A 23,694-nucleotide genomic window follows, 5' to 3' on the forward strand; every position below is an offset into this window, starting at 1 on the left:
ACTTCAAACTAAATGACCAGCCAAACACTTTACATATAATTAAATCTCATAATTCCATATTGCAATTTGAAGTTGTTATTTGTTTCTGTATTTGCAGTGGATATGAACACAATGCATTTGAGGTTGGCTAAGCACAAGAGAGGTGACTTACCAGTATAATTTAGAACACTAGCTAGTACATTAATTTTTTTTTTAATTTTTTAAAAATGATATACACTGGTACCGTATAATTTTTATCTTCTTAACCAGCTTTGTGTATTCGAAGAATTTGAAAGCAACAAACAAAACTTGATGAGGTTAGGAAGATAAAAGACTGATGAGGTGGCTCCGCCCTTGGAGGTGTCAATCATACTTCAGCTAAAAGATTGATGAGGTGGCACAACAGGTTGGTAATCCTATGATCCGAACCAAATAAAATTTGTGATGTCCTTACATGTATTTGTTTAATGGTGAATTTCTCCGATATTTTTGTTGACAATTACGAATGACAAAAATACTTAGTATTAAATTGATTACATCATAGTAGAAGAAAAAGTAAGCAAATTCATCCGCAGCTAATCTTGAAATTTAACTTGTAATTTCAGTAACCGGCAGCTGATATAACACGTTAAAGTTGGGATGTATATAACTTAAGTTAATTGACATTATGCATTTTATTTATTAATTAATTAATCCACGAGCATTTCAGGTTCAATGTCAGTTTTGCTTCTCTTAAAATATTTTCGTCTTGCAAAGTATCCACAAGTAATAGTGTAATGGTTTGGAGTATTTACTTCCTCGAGTAAGATTCTGAAATCTCGAGTCCTAACATCCGTATAGTGTGTGTGAATTTAATATATTATCGTCTCTCTTAACAGAAAATATCTGAAAACAAAAAAGTATATATATATATATATATATTTTCGTCTTCTTTTAGGTATGGACCAAATGCTGCCACCTTTTTCCTTCCGCTATTTGAGGGCATCGCAAAATGTCAATGTAGTATGAGAAATGTGTGCACATAGGTCAAATTCCATCATATGATAATTAAACCGAAAAAACCAGGAAAAAAGAAAATGCATGTACATAGCTAACAAATACAGATATTCAGACTCTTCTAGGATTCTCTTCCTTTAGGTGAGTCCCTATTTTGCACGTCATTATCTATAACCCCACCATTACCATTCTTTCTCTTTCCCTCTCTCTCTTCCCTAAAACCAAACAAAGGCCAAAGGTAGAAAAGAAAGAAAGGAGAAAGAAAAAGTTCCAAAAAAGACAAACCAAACCACATTTCATAAATCAACCCTATAAGTGAAGCTTTCCCACAAAAGGTCTGGATAAATCCTCTGAGGAGAGAATTCATCAAGGACCTCTCTCTCTCTCTCTCTCTAGAGATGGGTTTATGGAACCATCATGTGGAAGGCCAAAATTTGTGCTTTCAAGCACCTCCTTTCATTGAATGGCTGAAGCCACCTTCCTCTTTTTCTTCATCATCATCCCCTTCTTTTTGCTTATCTGAGAATAGCACTACTATGCAATGCTTGCCTCTTTTAAGCCAGTTTACAGACACCAAGCCAATGAAAATAGAAGATGCTGGGGTGCAGAAAGAGGGTTTTGGAGTCAAAGAAGAGAAAATGGAGCAAGTTACAGTGGCCTTGCGCATTGGACTGCCTAATAGTACTAGTGAAGCTGATCAATCAGACACTCATCATGAGAATAAGAAGGTTTTGGATCTCAAGGAAGAAGAAGGAGTAACCATGAGGAAGAGCTTTCATGGGTGCTCTTTTAATGCAGAGAGTAGGTTTTGGATACCAACACCTGCTCAGATTCTTGTTGGGCCGATGCAGTTTGCTTGCTCCATTTGCAGCAAGACCTTCAATAGGTACAATAACATGCAGGTTAGTTAATATCAATTACTCTTACCCATCATATATCTTTTGAACAAATTTTTGTGGGGGTTTTTAATTTCAGAACCTTAAACACTAATTTTCACCAACAAATTAAAACTACAACCTAATTGGAAAAAAAATTCAAAGCAGAAAAGGGAAGTTTAAAAAAAAAAAAAAAAAAGGACAGCCTTTGTAGTGAAGTTTTTTAGAATCGTAACTTGTAAAGTGGTGGAAGTAATTGAATTGTTGAATTGCTACTTATACAAATGGCTTGACAAGTTACAATTATATGTTCATCTTTTACTTCTTCTTTGCTTAATGGAGTAGTTCGACCTTTTCAAAAAGAGACCGGATTTTCAGGAAATTATCCATTAAAGTTTTCACTGGGGGAAAAGGAACATGCACACATGCACACTATGCATGCCAATGAGAGATCCCGTGTAGTGCTATACAAAAACACTATTGTTATTGGCGGTTTTGGTTTAGGACCTGCTACCATCCAAATTATAATTTCTCTGCTGAGAAATATACAAATAAATAAATCAACCGTGAAAGTTTAAAAGCCTTTTGTCCTTGTTCATCTTGGCATGAAATGTGTGTTTGGAGTTTATTATTGTCGACCCATATATGTCAAAAGGAGGAAGAGCTGCTAATAATTAGACAGCTAAAGGAGGAAGAGAGCGGATGATTTACTTCAAGGCTGGTCTCTCTTTGTGATTTGGCAATTTATTTTACATGACACGGGGATAATATTGTTTTGCTCCCCCAACTAATCACATTCCACTATGTGGAAAAGTTATCACGCATGGGTTGGGGAGAGCAGAATAGTATTATCCCCGTGATATACAAGTTTTTCTCCAAATAGAGACACTCTCTGCATATCCTATTACCTTTCCATATTTCAATTTCTTTTGGATCTTGTCTCTCCATCACCTTTCTCATTTTGTCTTGAACGGTGTGGCTTCAAGAAGCTGGGGGCCGGTTGGGGAAAACTGGTTGGACTTGTAGAAGTTAACATGATATCAAGGGCATGAATGAGCAGTGAAAACAAATTGTTTCACACCATGTACCAATTTTAGTAGTGCATTATTCATATTTGATCGATATTTTGACTAGATATGGACAATGCACGCCCTCACTTAAATTGGTACCACGTACTAGCCAATCACCGACTAAAGTTCATTATCTTTTTCATTGATAGTTCTCTGAAATTTGTTTGCAACATAGAAAAAGTTCTACATAGAAGGGTAAACACTAGTGGTAAATCATCCAAAATAAATTACCATTAATTGAGCTTATTCTATAACTCCATTTTGATTTTACACTTGACCACATATATGTTCATGTTGCAATATTCAATATTTTCTATGCGAGTTTGAGGTCAACTAATGAATTAGAGAGCAGCTTTTTTATCAACTAAAAGATATATATTGAATTGGGTTTGCAGATGCATATGTGGGGCCACGGATCTGAATTTAGAAAAGGGCCAGATTCTCTCAAAGGAACACAACCAGCCGCAATGCTGAGGCTACCATGCTATTGCTGTGCTCAAGGCTGCAAGAACAACATCAATCACCCAAGAGCCAAGCCACTGAAAGACTTCAGAACTCTCCAAACTCACTACAAGAGAAAGCATGGAGCAAAGCCATTCATGTGTAGAAAATGTGCCAAAACATTTGCAGTTAAGGGAGATTGGAGAACCCATGAGAAGAACTGTGGGAAGCTATGGTATTGCATCTGTGGATCTGATTTCAAGCACAAAAGGTCACTCAAGGACCACATTAGATCCTTCGGAAAAGGGCACTCTCCACACCCTTCTCTTGATGGTTTTCATGAGGATGAGAAGGAATGCATAACTGGTTCTGAAGACGACTGAGTTTTTATCAAAACTAGCCAAAAAGTAACTTGTACCCTCTTCTAAAAGATAGCACTTTTATAAAAACTTTCCAAGAACAGCCAAAAACTGCGCTTAGGTTTGGTGCCTAGGCCTATTTGGTTATTTTTGAAAGTTTTTATAAAATTTCTATCATTAGAAAGAAGGGTAAACTTTTGCTAGTTTTGATAAAAACTCAAGATGACAAGGACATCATGAAGCTTAATTTCCTTCCTTCAGGTTTAATATTCGAAATTATCTAAGTATAGAGGATAAAGTAATTAGTGGGCTTTAATATATCTCCAAGCTTGTGCTCAGTAACAAAAAATTCTCAGCAGCTTGCACACCATGCACATAGGGAGCGGTTTGCTACGGAGCATTTGCTGCGGGAAAGGGAGTAAAATTTATTTTTAACTCTAGACAGTTTGTTTAATTATGTCAATAAGTTGATGATTGCCTGAAGTGATGAAGCATATGAATTTTCTTCTCCTATCAACACAAGGTAGGTATTATAAAGTTACAATCTTTTTTGTAGCATCCCCCATTGGAGAAAATTTGTCAGCTTCATTGCCAACTGGTAATCTTTTACATGATTGTTGTATTATATTAAATGGAAATGTTGGGATAATCATCTCTTTATGCTCTCTCTCTCTCTCTCTCTCTCTCTCTCTCTCTCTCTCTCTCTGTGGCCTGCTTATAGTTTAATATCTAATCAAATTTTCATGCTAGAGGGAATGAAATCTTTGACTTTTGCTCTTATGGATGTAATGATGTTTATACCTACTTATGACTAAAATGAGGGTGCAAAAGGGTAGTGGAATGTGGAAACATGTTATTAAAAAAGAAGTATAAACAAAAATAATTCATATGATAGATTGCTTCTCAACTAATTCGATGATAATTCTTTATGTAGCTGGCTCAATACATTGCTAGGGAAAAGTAAAATGGAAAAATGTTTTGTTTCATGCTGATCTTACTTAATACTTAAGAAGTATATGAATGACTATCCACTTAATTATGTTAGCCTATACAGTTTAACTTACCACAATTACCAATTAGTTCTTAATTTGACGATACCTCTTTTTTCAATAATGTTAGAAGTGATTTCGTTCGAATACCCTTCTCCTCTAATAAATAATTATATATATAAAAACTTACAATAACAATTGTCTAATTATTTAGTTATGTCCAAATTTTCAATGGCTAGGTGAGTCCAATTTGGGGGCTTACCAAATCATCCATCGAGGTTATAACATCAACTAGAGAATGATTGGGTATTGATTAATTGAGATGGATAGAAAAGTTTTAATCCTACCTTGAGGATTTTGATCCCCAGCATATAAAATGCAATTGAACTCTAACAAATGGAGTGCTTTTATGTATGAAAAAGAGATTCGGGCAACGACTTTTTATAAAATAAAAGAGAGGTGGAGAGAGAAAGGCGCTAAAAGACGTTGAAATTTGGTTTCTTTTGAGGTAGGCTTGACAAAGTAAAAAAGGATAGGAGAAAATGTGAAATGGTGTGTTTGATTTCTGAAGGTGATTGAGGTCCTCCACCATGCTTTGTCGGGATATAGAAAAAACTTGAGGGGAAAAGAACAACCACCCCCTTTTGTTTGAACACACCGTTTTATCATTTGTAGTCTCCTCTCCTTTCACATTCAACCATATGTCATATTATGTATGATTGCATGCACCAAAATCGGACCACTTTCATGAGTCTCCTTGATGACCCTATACTTTGCCCTGCTAGCTAACTTAGCTTGACATTGTCTAATAAAAGGACACCAATATTAGGAGCCATCACTTAATTTTTGTTTGATGATAGGTGCAACAAGTTCACACAGGTTGACATCCATTTTCACACGATATCAAAACAAAATCTCTAAAATAATGAATAGTATAGAAATACGACCAATGAAACATATAATCTATGGTAGGTGTAGGAAAATAAGGGATAATATACTACAATAAAGCAAAGGTAAAATGAAAGGACCCGCCCCGAATTTTCCCAAAATCCGAGACAAATCCTTTGGAATTCCAGACATCATCCCGATGCCGGGCCCTCTTACTAAAGACCGAGACTTTCTGCCGAAATTTCGGCAGAGTCTCCCCTATAAATTGGACATTTCCCAAAATTTCACCTGCATAAAAACACATTTAATATCCCCAACTGGCAGCATGCACAATATAATTTCATGCAATTCACACAAATGGCCTTCGACCTTCCATTAAATCTCAACCAACTACCAAACAATTCGAATACAAATTATGACTAATATTTGGTCTGCGGCTGCACCTAATGACCTTAGGCTGCCTACGTACCCTCCTTGAGGGATCAAGCCACACGTAGTTCTTCCATACAACCCAATTCCACACTTAGGCGATACCTCATTTCCTTTCTCTGTATTCCACATAATCTCCCCATACGCCGGTACAACCAACGCCACGTATGGGGTCTGTCAACACGCCGGATAACCTACGCCACGTGCGACCATGCCATACTATCATAATATCTCCCCATACGCCGGTACAACCAACGCCACGTATGGGGTCTGTCTCAACGCCGGATAACCTACGCCACGCGAGACCTGCACGTCATATCACATATCTCCCCATACGCCGGTACAACCAACGCCACGTATGGGGCCTGTCGACACGCCGGATAACCTACGCCACGTGCGACCTCAACACAATATCACCAATCTCCCCATACGCCGGTACAACCAACGCCACGTACGGGGTCTGTCCACACGCCGGATAACCTACGCCACGTGGGACCTGCACGTCATATCACATATCTCCCCATACGCCGGTACAACCAACGCCACGTATGGGGCCTGTCGACACGCAGGATAACCTACGCCACGTGCGACCTCACTTTCACTTGGTGGTACTCGTAGTGAATCCAAAATCCGGGGAGGTACTTAAGGTAGTGCGTATAGCACTCCAACTGACATTCTATACTCTGTTGTACCCTTGTACAACCATATAATTATATTTTAATTCTAATATTGTGTAAATCTCAACAATAGTCTAGCACCAGATAATCCCCCTGGGAAGGTGAGATTACTCCGGGAGACTCACGGTCAACCAAGGGTCAAACTACCCTAACCCTGGTCAAACGGGCCCACGGGACCTACGACCTCCAAATTCCGATCCGAAAGTTCCTATGGGTTCTATAACGTATAGGACACTCGTCCTGCAAGTTTGGTTCAGATCGGACGGCCGGATCGCTCACGATCGCACGATCTAATGGTTAATATAAAATATAAACTTTAAATTATTGAATCGGACATCCGGGGCTCCGATTCATGATCCGTGAATTCCTACACGATCCTAGAATTACCCAGATTAACATATATTAAATTTGGGACCATCCGACGGTCCCAACCTATCGAACCCGGATAACGCCCGATAGGCGATATCCGTTCGATAGTCAAACGACGTTCGAATTGAGATCCGCGAAATCCTACGCCCTCGTGACAACCTAAGGATCTCATCGGGTTAATTTACGTCCTCACCAGACTCGCCCACGCGCCGCCACACGCGCCGGCAGCGCGTGGGTGTGTAGAGTAATTCCGAAAACGGAAAAACTCCACACCCGAGCTCACCCTTCCTACCCTATCTTCTACTCGAGGTCAGGATCACTTTCTTCAACTACGGGAAGGCCCAATTCGGGCGGCAACTGGCCGGAATTTCATTTTGAAATTCGGCCCAAAACCTAGGTTTTCCTAATCGGTTTTCTACACCCAAAATCGATCCAAACCTATAGAACCATCAGCTAGAACTCGTAAAAAGGATGAGAAACCATACCTCAATCACCGAGTTTGGGCGGCGGAGGCGGCGGCGCGACGGCGAAAAAGCTCCGGTTCGAACCAGTCGAGCTCGCGGCCGGAGTTCGTGGTTTTCGACGGGAAAAACGGGCAGGTCTTGGTCGGGGCGACGAGACGAGTCGAACGGGACCGGTCTTGTGCCCTGCCGTGGTCGGAGCGGAGAGAGCCGAGGAGAGAGAGAGTGAACGTCGGGGAGAGAGAGAGAGAGAGAGAGAGAGAGAGAGAGAGAGAGAGAGAGAGAGAGAGAGAGAGAACCAGATTTTTTATAAAAAATCCCATTTCGAAATATTTACGATTGTGCCACTGGGTTTCTTTTGACCATATCTCTCTCGTTACAACTCCGATTCGAGCCCACTACATGTCTATGAACTCGTCTCAGTACGACCTATCCAAAAATACCAGTCACTACCCCAAACTCTCTCCGGTTAAGAATATGACCAAAATGCCCTTAATAAATAAATAATTTAAATAAGGGTTAAATTTGGGGTCGGGGTGTTACATAAAAAGTTATTTTTAGTCTTTGTGGTTTATCACGTTTACTATTAAGATTCATGTGGTTTCAATTTCAAGCTAATTTAAGGACATTCCTCAATTTCTGTCAAATTATTTTAACTTTCGTTACTTGTGGAGGGGTAATTCAGTCCATATATATATATATATTTTAAACTTATTCCTTTTAAAAATAAGCAATAAATTTTAAAAACAAATTAGTTTTAAAATTAAAATAAAACATCTTTCTCCCCTTCTCCTCTTCTCCTCCCAACCCCAACGCCTACCAACAGTCCGTACCCAACTCCAGCCAGCCACCACCTCTCTGTAACCTAACCACCACCCCACCAACCCAAGCCCGCCAAATCAGAGAAAGAGACAGCAATGGTGATATAAGGATGACACATCCAAAGCTTTGCTCATAAATGTTTTTATAAGATAGCAAGGAAAGCCCTTCAAATGGGTACATATGGTACGAATCATATACAAAAAAATGTTAGGTTTTGTTTAGCTAATGTTTTTAGCTTTCATTGACAAACTTGTAATACTATTTGTAATCATACAAGCTCAATGAGTTTAGGCTAGTTTAAGACTGCATTCAAGATGATTACATCGTTTGAGATCAACAGTGTCATGGCTTAAATGCAATCAAGCTCAATCAAGCTCTCCAAAGGTAAATCATGCATTGCATGCATTAAAAAGCACTAGGGTATAACAAGTCATCATTTGCCAGCTTATCAGTAGTTGCAGATTTTTGTCTTATTACTTCTTCAATCACTAGCCACCAAGTGTCCTTCGGACTGTCCACTTTTACTAAAAAGGTTAGGGCTGGTCTGGACTTACTAACTCTCACATTTTACATTTTACATATGAGGTTTTAAAGAGAGAGAGAGAGAGAGAGAGAGAGAGAGAGAGAGAGAGAGTTCTAGTGAGAGATTGGGCATGGGTTCTTGAATTCTTTTTGGGGCTTTCATTGAAATTTTATTTCTAAAAGGTTTTCATCTCTCATCTCTTTCATTTGCACCATTTTGGAAAACTTGGTTTTCTCTTTGGTTTGTGTGAGAGTGTTTATGGCTTTTGAAATAAGGTTTTTAAATCATTTTTGAAATCTAGTTCTATCTTTGAAACCTACTTCACCCATTGAGAATTTTTTAGAGTAAAACTTCTACTCTGCATTCTCTACTTGGTGAGGTCTAAGTTTTCCGTATGAGATTTTGAACCTTATTTTTTGAAATATGATGTGTTTTTAAAATCTGAATCTAGGTTCAGTTATGACTAGTCATCTTCTTCTGTCTGTATCTGGGTTCATAATGACTAATCTTCTTCTTTAGTCTAGATCAGATTCTTGGTTGATTTCTTCAAGAGTATGGTTTCTTGAAGGAATTGACACTTTCATCTCATAATCGATATTTCATTCATCGGTGACGATCTGGAGCTGAGTTGCGGTGTCATGGGGTGAAGAAGCTGATGGACTAGCTGTCATTTCCATGAAGGACAAACTACTAGCTCAATTAAGTTTGGAGAAAAAGGTTGCAGATGAAGGCAGTGTTCATTTCCTAAATAGACTTAGGATTGTTTGAGCTTGTGCTTATTTTCTATGTAAGAATCTTCTTAACTTAGTGGATTGCTTGGTCGGATTGATGACCCTAGTGTTTCCCAATGGCAGGTTTCTAGGTGAACATTTCTGGTGTGTTGTTCTTAATTTCTTGACTAGTCATAATCTTATTATTATCTATACTTTGATTTGATGGATGTTCACACACATATCACTCTAGTTATTGCTAGCACAGGGGATGCCTAGATTGACGGGTCCTTCTGAGTTCCTAGGTTGTCACGTAATTATCTTCTAGGCGTGCAGGTTCTTATATTTGATTTAAGGTGAGTATGTGCTTTGCTTGTTTGTTCATAGGTCTATGACTAGTATTTGACTAGTCATATTGTTCCTAAGAACAGTTAATTATTGTTGTAATATATCTATTCCATTGTGGTTTTAATTTACCCACTTCACCTATGTACCAATTTCAAGAGATGATGCATGAGTTGTTATGGAAGTGAAAAATTCACCTTCGAATTCTCCAAAGAAATAGAAATTAACATCTAAGGTATGGAAAGATTTTGTTAAATTTAAAGGGCCAGACGGCGGTGAACTTGCAAGATGTAACCATTGTCATAATCAAATTGTGGGAGACAGTATTAAAAGAACTAGCCACTTAAAAGAAGCACTTGGCTAAATGTCCTAGGATAAAAACTAAAGCATTGGTCAACAAATGTTAGCTATAGCAAAAGATACTTCAGGCTCCACTGGTGGAGTTAAAAATCACAAGATTGATCAAGAGAAAAATATAATAGAATTTGCTAGGACTGTTATTATGCACAATTATCCATCAATATGGTAGAGCATGAATACCTTGAGATATTTTTGAATGGTCTTCAACCAATGTTTAAACTTTTGTCAAGAAATTCAGTGGGGTTTGATGTTTTTCAAATTCACAAAACAAAAAAGGAGAAGTTGTATAAGTACTTTGAAAAAATTTCTGGTAGGATAACTCTTACTACTGATATTTGGACTTCTGATCATGAAGATATTGGATATATTTGCTTCACATTTGATTTTATTTATGATAATTGGGAACTAAAAAAATAAAAATTCTTGCTTACAGATGTATAGAATATCCTCATGATGCATAAACTCTGTTTAGATATATTAATGAATTAATTTTGGATTGGAATCTTGAAAAGAAATTGTTTTCCACGGTTGTTGACAATGCTACTGTCAATGATTCGATGGTTAGAAGCCTCAGAGGTTGGCTTTGTGGCAAGTCTTCAATTTCATTGTAAGATGAGTGATTTCATGTGTGTTGTTGGGCTCATATTATTAACCTTATTATACAAGATGGGTTAAAAGTGATTGGAGATTTTATTTCTAAAGTTAGAGAAACTGTGAAGTACTTGAAAAGGCCTCCCTATAAAATAGAAAAATTTAATCATGCAAAAATCCAACTTAAGTTGAAGGATAACAAAAAGCTGCAGATGGATTGTCCTACTAGATGGAATTCTTCCTTTTTAAAGATCGAAAGTGAATTGGAGATGCAAGATGCGTTTTTTGGCGGTTAAAACAAACTGACCATAATTATAATTTTCATCCAATTGATGAGGAGTGGAAAGTAGCAAAAGTGATATGTGATTGCTTGAGAATTTTTTATAATGCTACTATGTGTTTTTTCCCTATATCAAATGTGTTTTTTTCCTGATATTTGTAAGATTCAAATGCATTTATTTGCGCGGGAGAACAGTGAGTATGATTTTTCCGTTTGATGGCTAGCCCAATGAAGTTGAAGTTTAATAAATATTGGGAAGTATGATTTTCTCCGTTGGATATCTTGGTATTAGCAGTTGTTATTTTTTATCCAAGATTTAAAATGGATTTGGTCTGATGCTAGTAATTATGTTGACAAAATTCGTAATGTTGTATATTTGACCTTTACAATGAGTATGATGGGGATTCATCTCAATCTGAAATGGATTTAGGTCAAGGAGTTGCTGGTTGAAATAATGAGAATGGTATGGCTTCCAAGGATGATGAATTGAGTGGGTTTGATTCTTATGTTGGGGTTTGATCTTTCAATCTCAATGCTCACAAAAAGTCAGAATTAGAGCAATATTGGAGGAGCCATTATTTCCAAGAAGTGAGGTTTTCAATGTTCTGAATTGGTGAAAGTAAATAGTGATAAGCTTCCTACTCAATCAAAAATAACTTGTCACATTCTAGCCATTCCAGCAACTTTTGTTGCATCTGAGGCAATATTTAGTGTAGGAGGAAGAGTAATATATGAATTATGTGCTTCTCTGCTTTCGAAAACTGTTGAGGCTTTAATGACTACAAAAGATTGGCTTTCCTCTTTATGTTTATTATTTATTTATTCAAGATTATTATTCAAATTTTCAATATAGAGTCCTCATTGTTATTTTCTTTTTGTTTTTTTAGAATTTGATTTGGGTTCTCCAACACAAGAAATAGAAAAGGAAAGATGAAGGTTCTTCAATGTAATTGAGTATTTGGGCGAAACTGAAAGATGTTACTCGATAATATGACTATTGTTAAGGTGAAAGTGTAATTGAATAGTTTGGATATATTTATAATATTATGTTGTGGAGGTTTATTAATTTTTATATTATGTATCAACTTTTTAGATTATATAAGAATTCGGATTGGATTATCAGATTCGATATCCGATAACTCAACAAATCATATATGGATCTTGTTGTCAATGATTCATCGGATTATCGGATCGGATTCGGTTCAGTTTTCTTCCTAATCTGATCGAATCGGATATAGAGTGGTCTGTTTTATCTTCGATCTGTTTATAGCTCTAGTGGTAGCTTTGACAATAGGGTTAAAGGTCTTAGTATAGTTAATACCCGACTATTGGTGAAATCATTGGCAACCAGATGAGCTTTGTAATGTTCAATGCTACCATCATATTTGCGCTTAATCCAAAACACCCATTTATTGCCAACGGGATTGTGCAATTATGAAGGAGCAAAAACCGACCATGTGTGATTTTTAAGGAGGGCTTTGATCTCCTGAGTAATTGCAGAGCGCAATTTAACAAGTTGGTTCGTTAAAATGAACAAAAGAGAATAAACCATGAAGGGTATCAAATAGTTTCATATGTTCGAACTTTGGGCTTGGAGATGTCTTGTCACAACCAAGTAATCATGGGATAGGTTGGGTGAGCGGCTGTAGGTGGAGAAAAAGAAGAAACATAAGTAGATTGAATGCTCTAAGCGGAGGGTAGAGATGTGGGCTGCGAAACAAGAAGTAGGCTGACTATGCACCAGGCAAGTCATGGGGCAGTGATAGACCTAGACCAGATGACAGAGGCGTGAGGTCAGGAGGATGGCATGGGCCTAGGTTGGAGGACTAGTCCACAGCTAGAGATGCTAGAGAAAGACTTGGGCTAGGAGCATGGGATGAAGCTGGTGTGGAGGGTACATGCTTAGATAAACCAGGTTGGGCTAACTACGAAGTTGGGCCAGGCATAGCAGATGGTCACCCATGGAAAATATGTCAAGCTAGACCACAGCACTAGGGGGCGTAAGATGTGAATTTGAAAAGGAAAACATCATTCGTTAAATAAAACATATCTTGACACATAGACCAAACCAGTGTTTGGATGAAGACAACGACACCCCTTATAACCTAAGAAGACACATTCCAAGGAGCGACTCATTAGTTTATTATGGACATAGGGACCAAGGTCAGGAAAACAAGAACACCTAAAGACATGAAGATGAAAATAAGTAGAAGGGCGAAAAAAGGGTAAGAAGTATGGAGTGACCAAATTTAAAACCAGTACGGGAAGCATACTAATTGAGTGAATGGCATTGCAAGCAGCCTCGGCCCAAAAGTGATGAGGGACATTAGAGGTCACTAAATGGGGTGAATTATGATAACCATATGATGGTATTTTCTCTCAGCAAGGTCATTTTGTTGGGGTGTGTGGGGTTAAGAAAATCTCTTTTTAATGCCACTAGTTTTACAATAGTCGAAAAAGGCATGATTGACATATTCGATACCATTGTCGCTTTGGAGAAATTTGATGGAAGAATTTAATATATTGTGAATCATGGTCATAAAGGTTTTGAAATGGATGAATTTATGTTGCATAGGATAGATCCATAAATATCGAGAAAAATCATCAGTAAATAAGATAGTAACAAAAGCCACTCACATAAGAAATGGAAGACATCCAAACATCGAAATTAATTAAATAGAATAAAGATGGAGCATGATTAGAACTAGCAGAATATGGTAATTGGGTTGTTGTACTAAGGGCACAACTGGTACAAAATCCTTATTGAAACGAAAAATATGACCCAAATGAAAGATTAAACGAGAGAGAACTAAAGAACATGGGTGACCTAGATGGTTGTGCCAAGCTGAAGATAAGATGGTGGTGAACTCACGAGGAGTAATAGAAGCAGAGGGTGAAAACAAAGACAATGGATATAACCCATCCTTACAGCGGCCCTGAAATAGAAAAGCACCAGTATGTAAATCATAAATCCGATAACAATTGGGAGCAAATACAAAAAAGACAAGGTTATCATGAGTAAAGAGAGCTACATAGATACGATTTTTAGTGAGGCAAAGGATACTAAAGGCATTGCGAAGAGAGAAGTAAGAGTTGCCAAAGGTAAGAGGAATATTACCGATATGGGAGATCAGCAGGGAGTGACCATTTCCCATAGAAATCAAATTATTACCAATGTATGATTGTGGATTTTGAATGGATAGAGGATTACTCATTATGTGATAAGCGCGCCTATATCCGAATACCAATTGTTATCAATGGGCTGGAGAGTATGAGCACATGTAAAGAAGGGAAATGACCTGAGTACTTATGTGGACAGTGGGCTGTTGAGTGTTGAGTGGTGGAATAAGTGGGACACTAATTAGTTGGAGGTGGTCCTAGAACACCATGCGGAGGCCATGCGAGGCTTGGTGCAAAACCGCAAGGAGGAGAAACCACCGAATGAGGGGTTCAAGTAGGTGCGGTATAAGGATACGCCGCTCAATGTGACCAACGATTACAACCTCGATGGGAAGCACCGAGAGAAAATCCATGATTGCCATTATGGTAGCCACCATGAGAATCACTGTAATGATTGGAGAAGCCTTGCTCACTAGAGTGACTGGTCGAGTTGTGTGTTGTGATGAGTGCAGTGGTGTGGCCGATTATGTCAGAGGGGCATGGGAATTGGTTTTCGAAGGCTAGCAGACAAGAACAGAGATCAATGAAGCTTGGGAGAGTAGGATGATTCAAAATCGTGGTAATAAGCCCGAAGTAATTAGATTCAAGGTCGCAAAGAACGGCGGTGACAAGATCATCGTCGGAGACAGGTTTGTCAATGAAGACAAGAGCATCAGCAAGGGATTTCGCTTAATTGAGGTACTCATCAATGGATTTAGAGCCTTTGGACATGTCGAGAAGTTGGAAGCAAAGGCTCGACGCACTAGCGATAGAACGTTGAGCATAATGATTTTGCAAGCCCTCCTATATGGATGTTGCAAAATCATGACCAACGGGTAGTGAAAGTATAGCAGGCGAAAGTGAAAGTATAGCAGGCGAAGTGTGGTGGTAATGTAACTAACCACAATTGGTCATCTTGGTACCAAGAATGAAAACTAGGTTGGGTCTGGTGACAGTGGATTAGGAGAAAATAGTGATGAGATCATCAGAGGGAGTGGTTTGACTAGTGGTGATGAAAGCATGGGGTTGGGGATAGGTACCATCTATGAATTTCCAGAGATCATGGCCAATGTGAAACGGTTTAAGTTAGTGGAGTCAAATGTGATAATTGGAGCCTTCAAGTTTGAGGAAGTGGCTGATGTTGGGCCAGGAAGAAAAGGAAGGAAAGAGCTCAAACAAAGGCCATTGGGATCTAAGAAAAGCTTTAAAGGAAGCGAGAGAAGTCTGATACCATATAAATAATGATTCCCATTGAATATTTGCATTGTCATTGGTACAAAATATACAATCAGATATGGATACATATGGTAAGAATCATAGACATAAATCAATTATGTTGAAGATTTTCAAGAGGGATTCACGGAGAGTTGACCGGACTTGACAGCTTCATTAACAAAGAGCAATGGCATTTGAGGGAAATTAATTATTTCATTTATAAGAAAGGGAAGGAACTGACCTTAAAGCTACTTCAATCCTTCCAAATCACGGAAAATGACAATGAAATTGTGCTCCCACCCATTCCTAAGCCTTTCCCATATTTGAGAATTCCATGAACTTTTCATTCGATCAAGTTCGGGGATCCCAAAATCATATCGAGTTAGATTTCTAAGGGAAAATGTGGAGGAAAAGGATTGGAGATGGTCTAAGGAATAATCAAAATGGAGTTCATTGACAGGACCCGATCCCAATTCCGCTTTGGAATTCGAACCAAGCCCTGTGCGTGTCCGACATCTGTCAACTGTCGGGCACAAATGACCATTTTACCCCTCATGCTACAGTTACTAAGAAAACTTTCTCTGGACTTCTGCCGAAAGAGTTTCCCCTGTATTTTGACCAAACCCAAATATTTCCACCTGTCAACAATCAAATAAATCCACACCAACTGCGAGAATAGAATAACCAAGTATCCACCAGCTCCAGTTTTCCACTAAAACTAGATATCAGAGCACTTTCTAAAGTTTACAGGGTTTTAAGGGCTTTTCCACAAAACTCTACCTTACTTGGTGGCGCGGAAGCTATGAAAGGCCCGGTGGTGGATCCTGCGCAGTTCTACGGCCTGGGGGCGAAAAACAGGTTGAAAATGTGAGTGGACCAAACATAAGATTCTTGAAAACAGTTTATAATCATAATAACCCCCATAGTAAAAATAACTTGATAAGTAAAGCTAAAGTTCACCTGTATTTAATATAAGGTATTCATCTAAATATATATATATATATATAATCGTGTGTATATAGATTCGTAAAACTGAACAATTATGTAAAGATATAAATGCGCGAATATCAAAGAAACTGGTATAAAATAACTGAAAGTCATAATTGGATAAAAGAAATCTCAAAATCCTTTGAAACTACCACCTATTTGTACCCCTGTCATATCCGTCAATTCCCCTGGCAGGTCTCGGGCGTCACGCAGTCTACCCGAGCTGCAAACTGGCGAAATCAGGGGACTATGATCAGCCTGATCCACCGGCAGGTCTCGATGACACCAAGTCGACTCGAGCCGCTCTGGCAAGATACAGGGGACCGTAGTCAGCCTGATCCGCAATCCTGGCAGGTCTCGGGGACACAGAGTCAGCCGAGCCGCAATCCTGGCAGGTCTCGGGACACCAAGTCTGCCGAGCCGCAAATCCTGGCACTCACGGTCCGAGCGTCCCCGAAACTCGTGAGGCAAAGTCAAGTGCACTGACGTAACTGAAATCGGACTGGATGTCCGTAGACATCGGTCCAACTCTGGGTAATCACCAAATAAAGGGTGGGTACATGGTGGTTCTAAAATAAACTATTTTTAGAAAAATCTAATAACTCACTGCCTTTTTGTGAAACTGAAATTTAACTGCTATCTCCTCTGATAGAGTTCTCAAACTCTGCTTTTTATATTACTGGAACTTTAGTAACTAAATAACACGTAAATCAAAGCATTTTACAGCACAAATCACGCTCGAAATAAAATAGTCATGAAACTTATTCAAGATCCAATAATGAAATTAACCCATATAAACTTTTTTATCAAAGCTTATTTGTATAAAATCATTATCAAAACATTATAAAATCATTTAAGTAAACTTATTTATATAAATCATTTCTATAACTCATGTATATAAAATCATTTATGAAAGAAAGTCCACTCACTGATGGTCCGAGATAGCTGGACCCTTCGAAGATCCCTCATGCGGGTCGATCGGACCCCTGGTGCCTGATTAACCATGAATAATAAATTAATAAACTGCTGAATAAAAAGTATTTAATTTAAACACCCTGCCCCCGGCTCCTAGAAATATGTGCACTCATTTCAAGTTACTCCTATGCCCACATTAGTCTTTCAGACTTTTAGATTAGGTTTGAAAAACCCGACGCTTAGTTAAACGATAAGTTGCCAGATCGGCCGATCCGGGACCCGTGGCTCCAAGGTCTCCGATTGCCAATCTGGGCTTCTCCGAAGGTTCCTCACAGAGGAGGAACCATGTTCCGCGAGTTCGGTCCGAAACGGACAGTTGGATTTGCCAAAATCGCGTTATCGCTTAAAATCCAAACCCTAGCCCCAGGGTTCGCGATTTCGGAGTATCCGGGACTCCGATTCGCAATCCGTCGAATCCTACACGATCCTGAAATCGTGTAGACCGACATATCCAAAATTCAATGCGATCCAACGATTTAACGACACTGCACCCAACGATCGCACGATATGGAAAATCAGTTCGAGGCTCAAACTGACTCCGAATCGAAATCCGTGAAATCCTACGCTCTCGTGACGACACGGGGATCTCAAAACTGCCCAGAGTCACTTCACCACCATCGCCCACCCGCCGCCACACGCGCGGGCAGATTCGGGTGAACCAAAGCGATTTTGGGTTGTCGAAAAATCTCGGAACTAAGACTCTAAACTCCTATCCTAGGTAAAACACCCCATTTGGAGTCACTTTTGTTCTTGGACATTGTAAGAACCCAAAACAAAATATCTAAAAAGAAAGAAAATATCTAAAAAGTAAAGAAAATATCTTTTAGTGAAAAGACCATTTTGCCCTTGCATTAATAATGGGGGAAAATTTGACTTTTTGATCGAGAAAGAATTTGGGAATTCCGCTTGCGCCATTGCGTAGATCACGGCGAAAGGAGTCCGTAGACATGGAGTGGGCCCGAATCGGAGTTGTAACGAAAAAGTTATGGTCAAAAGAGTCTCAGTGGCATAACCGTAAATATTTCGAAGTTGCATCTATATAAACCCAGACTCTGCGCGAAACGGGCCGCCGACTTCCAGAGGGTGCTGGCGCCGCCTCCGAGCTCCAATGGCCAAGGGACCGGTGGCGTTGGAACCGCCATCGAGTCCCCTACCTTCTCCAACCGACCTCAACCCCGGGGCCGCCCTGAGCTGGCCGGAAAATCGTGTTTTCCGACGGAGGTTCGTCCGAAGCTACCCAAACTTCCAGCTCGAAATTCTCCTTCGTTTCTCCACCAAATCGATCGAGTAAGGTATGGTTTCTCAGCTATTTTTCGTGATTTAGCTGATGGGTATATGGGCTTCGATCGATTTTAGCTCTAAGGGGTTCGATTTTGAACTTGAAAATTCGGCCGAACTTCGGCCCTTCGAAACTACTGTTTCCGGTCACTTTTTGGGGGTGGTCCAAGAACAAAAGTGACTCCAAATAGGGTGTTTTACCTAGGGTAGGAGTTTGGAGTCTTGGTTCCGAGATTTTTCGGCCACCCAAAATCGCTTTGGACACCCGATCTGTCCCGCGCGTGTGGCGGCGCGTGGCCCAGGGTGGTGGCACGGCTCTGGCCAGTTTTGAGGTCCTCGTGTCGTCACGAGCGCGTGGGATTTCGCGGATCTCGATTCGGAGTCCGTTTGAGCCCCGAACGGATTTTCCATATCGCGCGATCCGTGGGTGCAGTGTCGTGTAATCGTTGGATCGCGCTGAATTTTGGATATGTCGGCCTACGTGATTTCGGGATCGCGTAGAATTCGACGGATCGCGAATCGGAGTCCCGGATACTCCGAAATCGCGAACCCTGGGGCTAGGGTTAGGGTTTTAAGCGATAACGCGATTTTGGTCAATCCGACCGTCCGATTCGGACCAAATTCGCAGAACATGGTTCCCGCTGTATGAGAAACCTTCAGGGAACCCCAGATTGGCCATCAGAGATCATGGACCCACGGGGTCCCGAGTCGTCCGATCGGACAGTGTATCGATTAGCTGAGCGTCGGACCTTTTAAAACAGGGCCAAATGTCTGAAAAGGCTAGTGTGGGCTCAGGAGTAACTTGGAATTGAACGCACGTACTTCTAGGGGCCGGGGGCAGGGTGTTTAATTTAATTCTTTTTTCAGCCGTTTATTGATTTATTGTTCATGGATAATCAGGCATCAGAGGTCCAGCCGATCAGCATGAGGAAACTTCAAAGGGTCAAATTAGCTTGGACCATCTGTGAGTGGACTTTCTTACAAAATATTCGATATAGATAAGTTATATAAATGAGTATACAGATGATTTTATACAAAGAATTTTATCTCGATTTTATATAAAAAGGGTTTTTTATAAATAAGTTATTATAAGCATATTTTATTATTTGATCTTGAATATGTATTTTGCAAACTTTTGAGCATGTTTTATACTGTTAAATATTTCGAGTTACATATATGATGGCAGTTATGCTTAGTGGCATACCTTGAGTTTTGTATAACAGAATAGCAACAGCATTGAGACTATAGTCAGTTTATCAGATTTCAGAAAGTTACCAGATTTTCTATTTAGACCACCATGTACCCGTTTCTTTATGGTGATTACCCAGAGTCGGACCGATGTCTACAGACATCCAGTCTGATTATAGTTCAGTCAGTGCACTTGACTTTGCCTCACGAGTTTCGGGGACGCTCGGACCGTGAGTGCCAGGATTTGCGGCTCGGCAGACTTGGTGTCCCGAGACCTGCCAGGATTGCGGCTCGGCTGACTCTGTGTCCCCGAGACCTGCCAGGATTGCGGATCAGGCCGACTACGGTCCCCTGCATCCTGCCAGAGCGACTCGAGCTGACTTGGTGTCATCGAGGAATCTGCCGGCGGGACAGGCTGATCATAGTCCCCTGATTTCGCCAGTTTGCGGCTCGGGAAGCCTGTGTGACGCCCGAGACCTGCCAGGGAATTGACGGAAATGACAGGGGTACGAACTGGTGGTATTTTCAAAGGATTTTGAGTTCTTTTATTTAAATATGATTTTCAGTTATTTTAAATCAGCTTTTCTGATTTTTCAAGCATAGGTACCCTTATATTTGTTCAGTTATGCAAGGTTTGAGTACAGAATTTTTATACATGTTGATTTCAGCACTCTTATGCAAGCTTTGATTTCAGTGGTTTTTGTATGAAACTTTCGAGCTTGAATATGGCTGATATAGAATGCCTTGAGTTGAATATACTTGATGTAGAGAGTACATTTTCAGTATTATTTAGCTAAATTTCTTTTTACAATGGGGGATATTATGATTATGAAAATTGTTTTGAAGAACATTATTTTTGTCCACTCACATTTCCAACTTGTTTTTCGCCCCCAGGCCGTAGAAGTACGCGGGATCCACCACCGGGCCATTCTTAGCTTCCATGTCTCAAACCAGGTATGGTGTTGTAGAAATCCTCACAACCCTGAGGGACTCAGAGAACGCTCTGATATCCAGATGGAAATGTAGTGATTAGAGTTGAAATTGATTACTGGAAACATTCTGGCTGTTGGGTGAAATATTTGAGATTGTTTGACAGGTGAAAAATTTTGGGATTTGGTCAAAATACAGAGGAGACTCTGCCGAATTTTCGGCAGAAGTCTACCGAAAATTTAAGGAGAAATTGAAGTAAGAAGGGTAAAAAGGTCATTTGTGCCCGACATTCGCCAGGTGTCGGACACGTACAGGACTTGGCTCGCATTCCAAAGTGGAAATTGGGTCGGGTCCTGTCAGACATACCCCAAAAAGTGACCGAGAACGGCCGATCACGGCGGCCGAAGTTTCTGCCGATTTTCAAGTTGAAAAACGAACGCTCTAGAGCTAAAATCGATCGAAACCCATACATCCACTAGCTAGAACACGAAAAATAGCTGAGAAACCATACATTACTCGATCGATTTGGTGGAGAATTGAGGGAGAACGAGAAGCTCAAAGTTCGAACTGGAGAATTGGCAAAAATGGTGATTTCCGGTGAGCTCCGGCCACGGCAACGGCGGCGACGGGTCAGGAAATGACGGCGGTCGAGTGGTGGTTCGTTTGGCACCGGTCTCGGAGATCGGCTCCAAGTGTGGCGGCCGTGGCGACGGCGAGAAGGAGGAGAGGTCACTGCTCGCGCGGGATCGGGAGGAGAGAGAGAGGAGAGAGAAATGAGGAGAGAGAAGAAGGAAAGTGATAAAAATCTGACTTTTTGATCAAATTACCATTTTGCCCTTCGCGGTATTTTGATCGTATTTTCTTCGTTACAACTCCGATTCGGGTCTACTCCGTGTCTACGGACTCGTTTCGCCGTGCTCTACGCAATGGCGCAAGCGGAATCGGCAAATTCTTTCTCGATCAAAAAGTCAAATTTTCCCTATTAAAATATGCGAGGGCAAAATTGTCTTTTTGCTAGAAGATATTAATCCCACTTTTTAGATATTTTGTTATTTTCTTGATATTTTGTTTTGGGTTATTACATTCATCACTTGAAGCGAGGTGGTGAGTTGATTGTTTAAGGTTTTGGCAAGCTTGGGTTGCTAGGGAGGTGGTGGCTAGGGTTGGATGGGGATTGTTGATAGGTGTTGGGGTTAGGAGGAGAAAGGGACAGAGAGGTTTTATTTCTATTTTAAAACTATTTTTTTTTAAATTTAGTTTTGTATTGTTTATTTTTTAAAATGATGAATTTTTTTAATAATTCGTGGAACGAATTGCCCCTGCGCAAGTAACGGAAGTTAGAAAATTTTGATAGGATTTGAGGATTGTCCTTGAATTGCTTCAAATTAAAACCACATGGACAAAACTAACCAAATCGAAACCACGTGGATTTCATTGGTAAAAATAATAAACCACAAGCCCCAAAAGTGATTTTTTACCTAAAACAAATATAATTACAACATACAAAAATAGAAATCTATTTGTTTATACCGCATATTACCGACCAATGACCACCTGACACGTGGACGGAGTCAACATCTAACACTACAAGCCCTTCGGCAAGGACACTACCGAATCATACGCATCCTGGTGCTTATGCTCTTGGACACGTGTCATGCCCACAATCCACTCCTGCAGTCCCACATCGGAGATTCCAAAATACACACACCTCCCAAGGCCTATATAAGGAGACCCCTATTCCCAAAAGAAGGGACAGAACGATCAACGGTACGCTATCGCTTGATCTGTAATCTGATATTTACTAAATCCGTACTTACTTAAGCATCGGAGAGCCTTCGGCCGGTACCGCACCGGTATCCCAAGGTCTTACCGAACGTTTCCTTTTTGCAGGAACTTGATCTTCCGAAGACTAACTCCCTTCCGAAGACACAATATCACTAAGTTGGGCGAACCACGTGTCAAACCACTTTTTCGCATCAACAGTTTGGCGCCGTCTGTGGGAAACGAAAAACAATTAACCCACTATCCCCTAAACACATGGGGACCACTTCAATACCCACTTTTCTATCGGAGGACGGGGCACCGTTCGGAAGGCAAGCTGGGGCTAGCCCAGCGCTACCCCCATGCACTCCCTACGGAAACGCCCCATCAACCCAAACAACCGCCGAGGCCGAGCTAGTAGCCCAAATCGCATCCCTGCGAAAGGACATGGCTAGGCTTCAGGAGCACAACCACCACCTTTCGTCCAAAGTGGACGAAACCCAACGGCAGCTGCACCAGCAGCACCGCAGAACATCCAGACGACTCACTCTTCCGAAAGCTTGGGAACCCCTCATAGGAGGAGGCACCGAAGGGCAGCAAGGGCAACGCCCGCGCCCTCCAAACAACTGGTGGTGCCGACACCTAGGGACCAACCGCACATACCGAAGAAGGTCTACTCTGATTGCCGTCACCGGCTTAACGATCGGGAGGCAGAGAGACAGAGATCCCCGATCAGGATTAGCGCTCGACTACGAGAATCCCGGATGAACGCCGGGGGAAGTAAGTCACCAATTCGGAAGGTCCAAGGATTGAACTCCACGGAGTCTGCATCCGAGTATATCCCTTCCGATGCGCAGACGTCCACATACCGTTCGGTATCAACTCAATACTTGGGGGATAACTCCGTGAGCCCGCGAAGGCGCTTAGAAGACTATGATGCCGAAGGAATCCCAAGCCGAGACCCTGTTGTCCGACTCCTTTTTCAGAAGGTCCAGAAAATGGAAAACGACAAGGCTCGCTCCCAGGAACCTGAGTGG

General features: G+C 40.5%; 1 protein-coding gene across 1 annotated transcript; it reads left to right on the forward strand.

Annotated features, from left to right (window-relative positions):
* The first annotated feature begins 1,341 nt into the window (after positions 1 to 1,341).
* Positions 1,342 to 4,385, forward strand: LOC117631717 (zinc finger protein WIP3-like). The gene is made up of 2 exons (XM_034365000.1): positions 1,342 to 1,877; positions 3,316 to 4,385. Exons 1-2 carry the CDS (start codon positions 1,374 to 1,376, stop codon positions 3,742 to 3,744), a joined length of 933 nt encoding a protein of 310 aa, XP_034220891.1. The 5' UTR covers positions 1,342 to 1,373; the 3' UTR covers positions 3,745 to 4,385.
* Positions 4,386 to 23,694: the final 19,309 nt, after the last annotated feature.

This window comes from Prunus dulcis, chromosome 6 (assembly GCF_902201215.1).
Source record: "Prunus dulcis chromosome 6, ALMONDv2, whole genome shotgun sequence".
NCBI lineage: Eukaryota > Viridiplantae > Streptophyta > Magnoliopsida > Rosales > Rosaceae > Prunus > Prunus dulcis.